Below are 13,331 nucleotides of genomic sequence, written 5' to 3'. Positions count from 1 at the left end.
TCTTTCCTCTTATAAAAAAAATTATATGCTCTTAAAGCTTCAATTAGATATTTATATTAATCATTACTTAATTAGTTAATAAACTACTTGTAAAAAAGTAGCTAACAAGTTATTATTTTTGTTTCTATTTATGGAATCAAAATTAAATTTGTTCATCAAGGTCAAAGTTCTATCTCCAATCCATTTTAACTACAGTTTAGTTGAATTGGGATATTGCAGAAAACATTCTAACGCTAAAGTTAGGATTTATTTGATAGTACTAGCAATGAATGTGCAATGAATGTAACTAATTACTTGAACATCAAACTTGTATTTATAGATTTTGAAATTAGTTTCTAATAAAGTCAGGCTGATAGTACTAACAATGAATGAATCAGTGTGACTTACTACTTGAACATCAAACTTGCATTTATAAATTTTGGTGTTAGTTTCTAATAAGTGTTGGTTCAATCACAATTGAATCGGTGATGATCTGTTTATGGTTAATATAATTATTCTTAATGTTAACTCTGTTGGTAATTCGATCGATTTATTGATCCTGACCGACTCGCATAAGATCGAAGACTGATTGAATTGACTGCTCGATTCATAGCTGACCGGATAATCATAGCATACAATTTTACACTTTATGAATTAATGCATTAGTAAGACATTATGATATTAGACATCATACACTCTTATAGAAACGACATTTTATATTATATAAATAAATCATTTTTTATTTTTGTGATATAAAAAATTCGTTACACGATACAGTAATATTATAATTAAGATGACAAAAATATCGTTAGATAAAAATTATATAGATATTTGTTGTTGAGGAATTGTGTTCATTGATCTAGAAACAATTATGTACTTGTTATTAGGGTAATGGATCTAGTGAAAGATGAAAAGTGAGTTTTAGACTCAATTTTGAAACTTAAATATATTATTTTGGAGACTTGTGTTATAATAAAAAATAGAGAAACGCAAGTTATAAACAACATTAATATTTTTAATAGATGTGAATAGTAGATATAAATATTTAATTACTTGTTTACTAATAAGTAAATATGGATGTTGTTATATCCAGTCATAAATATTTGTTACTTTTTTTTCAAGAAATATAATAAATAAGGAACTAACATTTTCTAATGACATAAATAGAAAACAAACATTATCTATATTTGTTCAAATTGGTTTCTATTTCCAATCATAAATATTTAATTACTTGTTTACTAATAAGTGAATATTAGTATCATCGTTTGTCAGATTAACAAAAAGTTGACGTCATCCATTTGTAAAGACTAATATTACATATTTCAAAATTATGAAAACTAAAAGTCATCAAAGTTTTGAATAGAAACTAAAATAAAAAATCAATAATATTTAAGGACGCAAAACATATTTAACTTAACTTTAATTATTCTTAATACAATTTGTTAAATTTTTACTTTATTATTTAAAAAAATCTTATTTTATTGTTGATAAGATGGTGTGACAGTTTTTTTTTTTTTAACTTAGTCGGTTGACAAAATGAATGAATGTGTTGGATTGTTTTTATATATCAAAAGTTGTAGTCAACAATATCATTAATAAAATAAGCCTCTTATTAAATAAGTTGGGGAAAAGTTGTGTATGATTGCTTTAGGTTTCCAAATAATTTGTTGAACCATCAAAATTTTAAAATTAAATATATAATTAAAATATTAATTCTATTTAAAAAAATTAGGGTTTATTGATTTATCTGAGTTGGTTAGGTATTGGTGAAAAGGAAAGATGGGTCATTGAGTCCAGAGCACACACCGACGCATAGGTAGGTCTACACTGCACACGCTTTTATGACTCATTTTGGACTCTTACAGTGGCATCAAATTAAAGCCATCATCATCATGATCATCATCATCATCATCGTATTTCAGTGTTCCACGTGAAACCGCCAAATTTCACGAAGTTCATTAACTTAGATTTTAACGAATGAAAATGTTTTTTTAATAATTTTTTTTACAAAGTGATTCGTGCATTTTAAATATATAAACTAATAAAATAAAAAATTATAATTTATTATTTATTAAAAGAAATTATCAGCGTATTATTATCTTTTAACAAATTTTATTTTGAATTTATAAAGTAATTGTCTATTATCTGCTGTTTTAGTTTGAATTTAAAGATGAAAATGGTTTACAATCACTCAACTCAAAATTATTCAAGAGGTTTTCCAATTTAATTTTTTAAGATTTCCAAGCCTCCAACTCAAAACCCAACATGCTGTTGTTCCATAGTTCAGTCCTTTATTTTGTTTTATTTGATATATTTTAAATAAAAATAAATACATTTTTTTATTCTATTGTAATAATAATTAACAATATGTAAGATTTAAATTACTTTAATTAAATACTAGCATATTTAATGATAAAATTTAATATGGCCATCAAGCCTGCTCAAAATCTCAAACAGAGCTAAATGCAAAATAATTAATCTTTTAATGGTCATTCACAATGTATGTATATTTGTCACAAGATTTTTTTTTTCGCATGATTTTTATTTAATAAGTATATGAAATTGAGAATATTTGTTTCGCATATTTTATTCATCATGTAACTGTCTTAAATAAATAATTAATACTCTTAACAGGAGACAATGTTTGGTAAATATTTGTATACTTTTAATTAGCTAGAAGTAATTTTAAATATTGTCTGTAATTGTTATTACTATACATAAAAATCAACGAAATTTATTATATATGATGATTTATGATTGAATGATAATATATATATTTTTAATATTAATACATTCAAATTAAATTTATGTTTTAAGGCTGACTCTGGTTTAAATGTTAGCATTTGATATTTTTTTTTTATATTTTAATCAATATAAAATGTTTTCTTACTCCATCGAGATACACAAGCATCACATTTAAGAAAGAGACAAAAATTCACGTGATTTGAGAGCATATAATAATGATGGGAAAACAATTAATATATGTTCTTTGGGAAAATCAACACGTATAACAACTACCCTGTAAACAAAATAAGTTGACTGTAAAATGAAGTTTAATATCAAGATATTTGCAATTGAAACCTAAAAGCAGTAAAACTTCAAATCCACGTTTTCCTCGTCATAGAATAATAACATGAATGTGTGCATGCCACCTGCTACCTACTATTTTCAACTATGTCACTCAATACAGAACTTTCTCTTTCTCTTTTTTTTTTTTTTCCATTGATTTTAACACACCTAAGATTTAATTGGTTACATTAACTATCTCAAGGATATTTAATAGATTGTTTTGTTTGGATGGTGCGATTTAGAGCCAATTTGTTTCTTAGACACATGAAGATGGCATATTTTCCTACATCTATTCACCCTACTCAAGTTAACATTCTGCAAAACTAAATTCATATATGCATGATGGATGGATGGATGGAGATTTTTCTATCATTTGAAGAAAGGTAATTTTGAAATGCAAACAATTAGATCCTTGACACTTTTTCAACCAGGGAAGTTACACAGAAAAATGAAAAGGGAACTCAACCACCATACAATGATGATGACAGTTGACTAAAAATAAGAATATATTAATATCTTCTGAGATATAACGAAATACGTGCTCGCTTTCTTTAGTTCATATAATAACATAACAAATCAGAATGTTTCAGATAATACCAAAAAATAAAATAAAATCAGAAGGGTAAGTTTTTACATTGTTATTATTTGGTAAATGAGGATAACAAACGACAAAAAGTTACAATGTTAAGAAGAGAACTCCCCTAGCATTAGCTTCTAGCATGCTTAGTACCTGCGATGGTATGGTTTCAATTTCAACTCTGAAAATGAACCCCAGAATTTGTCCCCACCTTGTCTTTCTGAGATGAATCACATTTATCTCCCTAGTTATGAGAGTGACATATTTATGACACCGGTTCAGGGGTTGCTGTACTGATGAAACTGCCAGCAATGAATCAGAAACACAGCACTTTCCCGTGCTTAGCATTAGATTCCATTAAATCTTACAAAAAGAGTGTCATCTTCCCAACAATTAAAGCTACAAACATACTCTATTCTAAAATGAAGACTCTAAGAGGATCAAAATCTCGCTATATTCTTCAGGTTCAGAAAATTACCCTGCAATGTATTCGGAGTTCTATGTCAAGCCTAGGAAGCTAGGATACTTTGTGACAAATCTAAAGAGAACGGTGAATTTTAGTAGGTGGGTCAAACATACACAGGAAACTGAAATGTTTTGTTCAGCACCCACCAATGTCATAGGAGCATCATCAGTTGGGCTGTGGCTACATAATCAGTGCATCATCAACGCATTAAGTAACTGGCACTGATCCAAATGGAAACCCTATTTGCAACTATAATTCCAATATTAAAATGTGATTTCAGTATAAGGTTTCCTATAAGAAGGCGGGGCTCGGTTACCAAATACCTTAGCAAACAAATTGCATGCTGAATGGGGATTTTGAAGTCTTCTAGTACTGTTACCTGGACAGATAGCAGATGTAGTACTAGTTACATTGAAAAATAAATAAAACTTGGTACAGAGTATATGACCCACAATATAATTGGATGAGACAGTCCTTAAATTGCACTTGTCAAAATTTTCACTAAAGGCTAGGGAATTGAGCTTTAATACACCCAAAATCATATAGCTCGGTGACTTTAAGCAGAGTGGGTGAGAAAAAAAGAACATCTTAATTTACAGATTAAATTCTCCTCCTATTATCAACCCGCTGTTTCTTGGACGCAGATCCAGCTTGTGTATGCTCACCACTTGATCGAATCTAGATTAGATGAAGAAACTATTTCAAACCTCAACACAATAAATGATTCTTAAACTTACTATGAAGTAGGAGAGATCACCTTATCAAGCTTATCCCGTACAAAATTTACTGTTCGATTCATGGACTGTGAAGCAAAATAATCCTGGAAATATAACAAGTTAGGATGAGGTAATATACGAAAAGCAAGTGTGCATTTTATTTTTTTTGCACATAACGTCTTAGAGCAAATTTATTAAGTATAATAGTTTGGGAAACTATAATATCATCCACCAATCAAGGCACTATCATATTGAAAAAAAGCTAATATTTGTAAAAATAACATCCATTAGAGAAATGATGAATCTGAACATTTGAAAAATACAACTGCATATAGGTGTCTTCTGATTGGTGTAGATAAAAAAGATAAGAAACTCAAAAACTTCTGAATAATAACAGCTAACAGCTATTCATTCCCCACCCAAAAAATTTCCGTCAACTCAAAGGGGAGAGAGAGTAAGAAGACTAGCGTAAACTTTGAATGTGCATATGTAAAGAAGCAACAAACCTCATTAGAGGAAATCCTTGTTGGAAAATTACTACTGCGTGAACCTCCTTTGAATTCTACATCCCTATAGTGGAAAAAGAGAAACAATCACAAATGTGTTCTTGCTTCAGGTGAATTCTACGAATTGCAGAGCACAGAAAGAATAAATTACCAAGCATTAGAATCTAAATGTTGTGCACTATTGACATTTGATGTAATCATAGCATCAGAGCTTGTGGCTGGGGTCTCTTTAGAGCTTGTGGCTAGGGTCTCTTTAGATCTTCTAGCTGCTGTCAGAGGGAATGTACAAGTTTAAAATTATGATTACAACAACTATTCATATAACAAGCATTTATGTGTACCGTGTGGTATGCTACCACTGAACTGCTCTAACTTACGGTTCAATCGCGCTAAAACCTCCCTTCTTCTACCCTCTAATTTATCTTGTGTGTCTGATAGGGTCTCGAATTGGGGGGCATATGAAACCTGCAGTTTATTCCCGAAGAAAACAAAATCATCCAATTTTCTTTTTGCAAACCTGAAAATTATAGATAGCAGGTACTCCCTCAATTCAACCTTCTCAAACATAACATTAAGAAAAGCTAATATCATACTCCTCTAACACTTTTTTTTTTTTTTATTCTCAAAGCGTTCCTTATTAAAATTGCACACTGATTCCACTGATAAAAAAAAAATTAACTCCAGCAATTTAGTACGCTTCTCTTGAATTTTAATAAAGTTATAAACAGTCTTAACAACCACAAATTACAAAAAATGGTCGAACTGCTGTATTCTATCTGCAATTCAATATTGCCATCGCACCGCAATTTAACAACACTGGTATCGAGTTTTGATAATAGTTTGTTGCTATTATATAACGCAACTCCTCCATCAGCCAATAGAGAACAAAATGAAACCTAGCATTGCTGACAAGGCGGAATTTGATCCAGTAGACATCAGTGTATTTCTCACAGTCTTCTGCATCCATGGGCTTACACCTGAAGAGGCAAAAACTCAAATAGATTGATGGAGATAAACAATAAAATAAATAAACGAATGAATACACAATTTGAGCAGTGAAGAATGAATTTACTCCTCGACTTCTCCATAGGATGAAAAAAGTTGCAGCAAATCATCACCACATCCTAATTCTGGAACGTTCCTCACAATCAAATATCTGCACCCTCCAAACCAAACAATTCATTTTTCTTTCACTAAAAAAACAAAATTGAATTGAGGAAAGAATAAAAAACGAGACCTGGATTCATCACAGACAGTGTAAACCCGAACTGCAGGGGACTCGTCCTTGTAACGAGGCATTTGAGAATTATTCGTTCCAAGGAAATGAAAAAAAAGAAAAATCTTTATAGGAAGAGAGAATAACGAAATAGTAGAAACTATGGTTAGGTTAGGAAATTGAGAAATATAAGATTCAGAGCTCTCTTTCTGCACCTCCCATAGTTTTTCCCGCACTCCCAAATTTTTTTATTATTTGTTATTGTTAATTTCAAATTAATTATTTTTTAAACTAAAATATTTATCTTACCATTTTACCCTTTTAAATAATTATTTATTTAAATTTAACTATTTTTATAAAAATTAATTAATTATTTACAATAAAAAAGAGACATTAATGTATACATATATCAAATGTATTTCTACCATAAAAGAATAAGGATAATAAGCAATAGGGTATGTTCCTATCTACTGGATATACTAAGAAAGATGTATGGTGTAATGAGGTTACTACGAAATATTTACTCTTGGGTGGAGCAAACTCTACTATTTTGGTTCATGATTTCTCTTGGCTATATGGTTCATCCGGGGGAGAGATCGAGTTTCAAGAAATAGTGAATGGTCTTATCAATACACAAATGTATAACTCTCTAAAAATATTCATCATTGTAGGAATTGGGTTCAAGCTTTCCCCAGCCCCTTCTCATCAATGGACTCCTGACGTATACGAAGGAGTGCGGTTCGTTCGATAAATTTCTATCTCTTTCTCTATTTCTGAGATGTTTGGATTTTTCAAAACTCCATGGACATGCCNAAGAGAAATGCTATTCCCACTCCGACCAAGACATAACTTTACTTGTCCACCACTTTCACTTCCTTAACTTCATATTCAAGATTTTCTAAGGAAAGTTAAACCAATTTGTGTAAGAAAATTATCTACCAAGAAAGTTCAAAAGGCTTTTACCTTCTCCATATATCTTTACAAAAGAAAAAAAGAAGAAAAGAGACACATAAAGCTTGAGTACTTTTTGTAAAGGTTTATACATCATTCCTTTGTTCAGTTCTTTGAAACTTGACATTTGCTAATTTTTTCTAGACTAAATAGACTATGGTTAAGAGATTTTGACTGATTGTGATTAGTCTCTTAATCTGCTCCAAATTCTGAGTATTGCCATGTCAAGACAGTGTTAGAGTATGACTAAGAGATTCTTGATTAATTGTGATTAATCTCTTAAATCTGCTACAAATTCTTAGTATTGCCATGACAAGACAGTGTTACACAGGACAATCTGAACGATGATGACGACTACGGTCTTGGCAAGCCCTTATTGTCCATATCACAAGAAAAAACACCATGAACACTGCAAGAAACATCACTGCTATCCATGTCATCCGAGAAAATGTCTTCAAAGGCTTGCAGTGTTTGAGAATGATCTGAGACAGTGCATCTTTTACCAACTGGCATTCTATCAACTTTTCCATTCTAGGATACAGATTCAGTATGCTCTGAAGTAAATTTGTGTAAGTCTCAAGTAAACTATATTCACCAACATTCATGGAATTTTTACTGCTCCCACATTTTTCTTTATTTTTACTAACACAGGTATAATGCTTCAAAACCTACAAAACAACATTAGGGAAGTGATAGTAATCACAGATAACAAAATTAGAATAACTGTTAAATTTATGGAAGAGACTTAGTGTCAGTGATTCCCTTATTTGTATCATACCTTTGGTATATCTCCAATTTTAACAGTATCAGGTTGGCACATTTCTGGCTGATACAAATATTCAGGTGGTGCTGAGAAAGGATTGCACAGAGTAACACCTTTTGGAAGAAAAGACCCCGGCTTTGCATTCACCTAGAGTTTAGCCAAAGACTAATAACATTAAATCATTTTCAGCTTATAACACGAGATATGAAGCTTATAAATTCTTTTTAGATCACAGTGTTTACTTGGAGACTCTTCTTATTTTATAGTTTTTAATAAGTTTTAACCAATGATAATGTGTCTCAGAAGGATAGAGTATTTGTTGCTAGCAATTCTCAAGAAGAAATTCATGTTTGAGACTATGCAAAGGTTACCTCATATACTATTCGGGAGATCCCTGCAGCAATATTATGCAGAAATGATTTTGCTGAGAGCAACTTAGCACAAGGGAGAGCAGAGCTCAGGGTGGAGTTGTAGGGATTTTCTTCAAAGTTCTTAAGAACTGTGCAGGTATCTTGAGAAAAACTGCAGAATAGGATTAGTCATTTAGTAATTAAACTCAATCTTCATCCCCACTAAACTTTTTTATAGCAGGAAAGATATTGATATAACTAGAAAATAAACACAACAAAGAAAGAACTTGGTTATACTTTTCCAAGAAGAAATATAATCCGAAGATTAGCCAGCATATCACTGTCATCAGCCAGCACAGTATAACAAATCTGAGAGAAGATCAGAGGAGAAAATAAAGAACCAGTAATTCATGGATGAAAATGTTAGTTCCAAGCAAAGACAATTTAGTTTACCTACACGTAAAATGGCCTCCAAAACATCTTTACTCCAAAAACTGTTCAACAGAAAGTTACAACATGTTAGAGAATCATGTCTTGTTTATCAAAATTTCTAATTCAACTAGTAAGTTTATAAGCTTTTTGAGTTACTAGCTCAGAAACCAGTCTTGACCTGAATGTTATGTATCATTATATCATTGTTTACCAGTTAGACGTACCTGACAAAATTGGTACAGCAACTAAATTCCAGGTTATGATCAGAATGGTGATTATAAGCCTGAAGTTAAAAGCATCTAATCATTTTCATGAAATTAAGAATATACTTGCATGTTTTCAAAATGAAAATAAATGGCCTAAAATTCTTACACTACTTGGAAAGTCTTGTTAACGGAGCGCCTATGTTTCCAAGTTTTCTTTAAAATTTCATCAACAGCCTTATCCATTCTCTTGGCTGTAGAGTTAAGTTTTGTAATAACGTCAGCAGTAATACCTGATTCCAATTGTTTCTCAAGGTCTTTTAATACTCTTGATGCATCGAGTACGATTTCTGCTGCATCATCTGCTATCTTGACTATAACATTAACNGAAGTCCTTGCTTGAAAATGGAAGTTTGCACTCCCAACATAAACTACCACACTAGAAACCCTATAAAACCACCATTTTCCATTATCTGATGTGTAATAGTAAAGATCATTTTCTTTTGCATTTATGTTGTTAGTGTAAAATATTTTTGACACATTCAATAAAAATCACCTTATCTACTGTATCATCATAAAGAAAAAACTAACTAACATGCTTTAAGTATCCCAAAAGGAAAAAGTCTTGTATGTCTTCATTTAACTTGTTTTAAGTGCTTACAAATCAATATGTTTCCCTTTCCTAAAATTCACCATGTTTTTTTCTCTTCCCCTCCATGATATGTGATCTGAGCTAAACTTACCGAAAAGATTAACACTACTTTCAACCAAAAACCTTAAGACTTAAGTTTATTACTCTTCTTTCTTAAATGGTGATTCTTGATATGTGATTTGTGTCTAATTTATATAAGAGATTGACAACACTTTCAATTCAAAACTCTAAAACAATAGGTTTATGGGTCTTCTTTCTTATATAACGATTAACTTTTTCATTTCTATTCAATGTAAAACTTAGAGTCACTTACATTCTCACAGCCGATTTATTATTTCAATATACCACCCGAGCGGATCCTGTTATGTCTAGTAAGACTTGTGCCTTATATTGCAGATAAGTTCACAAAGATAGTGCTCTTACATGCATTAGCAGATTATTTTCTTCGTATTCTCAGTCTTTTAAAACTACACTAACATGGCAATGTAATGAAATCTTATCAGATACCTACATAAATCTATGTTACATTAAGTGTGTACATAAATTGAAATCTTTTTGTTGTATAGTAAAGAGAACCAATAATCAGTATATACTATATGGTGTATGTATGCAGAAAGGTTTGGAAGCTTACATGATTAATATGATGAAGGATATAACCAGAGGAATTGCCGAAAAAGAACAACTGTTACAATTACATGAAAGAATTTTCTTGAGCTTTCTTCCCCCATCTGGACTTTGGCAATACAAAGTGATTATTATCCAAAATAAGCCACAAATCATTCCACACAAAAGCCAAAGCACCCCAATTGCATATCCATATATTCCTGTGAAGATAACTGACTACAAATATTAAAGACAAGTTAAAAAAATACCAAGGATGTTAGGATTAATTAGACTCTGACAAGAAATAAATGGTAGAAAAACGTACAGTCCAATAATGGGTATTGGTGATGTCAAATCCTCCTCTGTATTTTTTAAAATTATCTGATGGATCTACTCTAATAGTCTTGTCCTCTGTTTCAAATAGTATGTTCCTGTCAGGACATTAAAAAACCAAGATACAAAGGTAGGGTATACAAGTTATATACAGAACCAAATTAGATATCTTGTGATAGCATTTTTCTTTTAGAAAGTAGTACAATTTTGTATCAATTTTATCAAACAGTGATTCAAGTTTTAAATTTTTTACAGTTGGAAGGTAGCATCTGGTGAGACCTGTGTAGTAAAAAAACGTGAAACTCCAATTTCTTATAATCATATTGCCGATGATTAATTTCTCAATATAGTGTTTGATCAACTTTAATAAAGTCTTTTTCTGTTAATCACATTTTTAATTCACAAAAACTCAAATCTTAAAGCCTTATCTGAGAAGAACACACCAGATATTTCTTAAACAACTTGTGCTACTCATTTCATGATGCAAGACAGTAATTGCTTTTCCAAAGCCTGATCATATGCAGATGCAGTCATTCTTGTATGCATTGTTCATGGTATTATAACATCCTAATTTTGACAGTTGCAAAAAATTTGGAATGACAAAATATCAAGATTGAAGAGACTTTTCACAAAAGCGTTTTTCATTACCTACAATAGGTTCTTTGATGGAGACTACTTGTGCAACAGTTTGGGGGAGAATTAATGCTATAATCACAATAATATATGTTAAGCCAAGGGTGGTGCCTTTGGAGATGGCCATTGTTAATCTGCAAAGCCAAGCAACAACCATATTCTTGTTAACAAATATTTGCAAAGTTGATGACTAGAGACTGATATAGCTTAATGCATTTCGTGCATAGATACAAATGAACTGAAATCCTTGGTGGTTTCTCAACGTACGTGCTTCATGTGTATTACATTGCAAATTTGCATGCATGCATGCATGGTGTAATAACAAAACATAGCTGGTCACAAACTTACAATGAGCAAAGTTCGTATAATTGCAGAGGCGGTAATTAATACGTATATAGCAGTGCTTTGGTTTGATTTTACCTGAAAAAACTGATAGCCGAAAAAGGATTTGGAAATTTTTCTTGTGAATTATGGCCTCAAAAAAGCTACTCTTTAGGCTTCATTTTTGAACTATAAGGGATTGCTAAAAATCCTTTCATCTGCATATAAATATATATGTGTGTGTGTGTGTGTGAAAATTGACAAAATGCATTTTTAAATTTCTAACTTATTTCATGCCATGGAATAAAAATGCAGAAAAGCCATTACCTTTTGAAGCTCTAATTCTTTGCACAGAAAACACAAGGGAACTCAAGCTAGTCACAATGCACATGCCATCTTTCTCGTATTTTGTGCAGAGAAAATGAGCCAATTCCAACTAGAATTGAAACCCTTTAGAATTTTGTCTTCCTCAGAATGTGGAAAAGCTAAATCGAAACCATGAAGAAAGTGGTTAAAAAATATGATCGATGATGAGAACATAAACTGTTATCAGTTTGCTTGAAATGCATGGTATCAGAAGTTTTACCATTAAAAAGTGGTATTGTTTAACACCATGAGTTTATTTACCAAATTGTAAAGACCAAATAAAGATTTTTGTACAAGTCTAATAATACCATTGTGTTGAATTTTATATCAGAAAAAAGTTCTCTAAATTACTTTTTCACCTGAGAAGGGTGGTGGCCAGTTTTCAAATTTTCAGATGAATCCACTCCTCACACCATACAAAAGGTTTTTGAAAAACTGCATCATTTTTATCAATTTGGTGAGAAACTTTTGATAAAAGAAATCCTAAAGATTTAATAATTATTACCCAATAATGTCAACATTTTGGTATGTTTAAAAAAATTAAATGGAAATAATTTTGTAAGAATAAAAGTTTTTGGTTGAGAAATTATGCAGTTACTTTTTCTAATTATAAATGGTAATTGTTTTATCAAATAATGATTTTTTTTAATTTGATAAACATTAAACTTGGTTAAAAATTATATAAAAAAATGATTACAAAAGATTGAGTCTTTCATATAATTGTACAGATATTTCAGAAATTAAAAAAAAAAAGTCCAATTTATATTTATCTACAATTAAAAAAACTTCTTTTAAAGAGGTGGATGATTGTATGAGAGCTTATTTAAAACAATAGTAACCTTTAATTTAAATCAGATTCTGTATTCTAATAAATTTCTGAATATTTAAAAAATTGAAAAAGGTCGTAGTAATGTTTTAATAGCCTTTTTTTTTTTAAAAAACAAATTCTTTAAAAGTGTAATTTCTAGACAAATTATTTAAAAAAATTATCAAATTTTCTCCTAAGGCGATCCATTGAGTAATAAATGAACCAGTTTAAGTAAAGGGAAAACTTTTTTTAACAACTTTTTGACAACGCATATGTGGCAGCTTGTGATTGATCCGTTTTAAATATTTTTTAAACATTGTCAAAAAAGTTGTTAAAAAATGTTGTCAAAATATCATTGTCCTTGAGTAAATTGTACATTCTATATCT

At 30.5% G+C, this 13,331-nt stretch overlaps 1 protein-coding gene across 12 annotated transcripts; it reads right to left on the bottom strand.

The window, feature by feature from the left end:
• Positions 1 to 3,497: 3,497 nt before the first annotated feature.
• Positions 3,498 to 6,688, bottom strand: LOC106777501 (RNA-binding protein 48). 12 transcript variants are annotated; one of them, XR_002667128.1, is made up of 9 exons: positions 6,551 to 6,688; positions 6,386 to 6,469; positions 6,210 to 6,290; positions 5,655 to 5,830; positions 5,465 to 5,582; positions 5,314 to 5,377; positions 4,829 to 4,911; positions 4,415 to 4,470; positions 3,498 to 4,340 (listed from the first exon to the last, which is right to left on the bottom strand). XR_002667128.1 is itself a non-coding variant. In XM_022778357.1 (8 exons), coding segments are annotated over exons 1-8 (669 nt in total). In that variant the 5' UTR covers positions 6,613 to 6,688; the 3' UTR covers positions 3,498 to 4,469. The 12 variants fall into 12 exon arrangements, 8 of the variants coding, with proteins under 8 accessions (XP_022634078.1, XP_022634076.1, XP_022634077.1 ...); XR_002667124.1 differs by having other exon boundaries at positions 3,498 to 4,104; positions 4,205 to 4,769; positions 4,849 to 4,911; XR_002667125.1 differs by having other exon boundaries at positions 4,415 to 4,769; positions 4,849 to 4,911.
• Positions 6,689 to 13,331: the final 6,643 nt, after the last annotated feature.

This window comes from Vigna radiata, chromosome 2 (genome assembly GCF_000741045.1).
Source record: "Vigna radiata var. radiata cultivar VC1973A chromosome 2, Vradiata_ver6, whole genome shotgun sequence".
Taxonomy (NCBI): Eukaryota; Viridiplantae; Streptophyta; class Magnoliopsida; order Fabales; family Fabaceae; genus Vigna; species Vigna radiata.
Note: the sequence above shows the minus strand (reverse complement) of the source record. Positions and strands in the feature narration are given on the sequence as shown.

Excerpts from the sequence above, each read along its gene's own strand:
- LOC106777501 (XM_022778355.1), bottom strand. The coding sequence starts at position 6,612 with ATGCCTCGTTACAAGGACGAGTCCCCTGCAGTTCGGGTTTACACTGTC. Across the intron at positions 6,470-6,550 it reads ACTGTCTGTGATGAATCCAG|ATATTTGATTGTGAGGAACG; the intron begins GTCTCGTTTTTT and ends TGGAGGGTGCAG. Across the intron at positions 5,583-5,654 it reads CAGTGGTAGCATACCACACG|CAGCTAGAAGATCTAAAGAG; the intron begins GTACACATAAAT and ends TCCCTCTGACAG.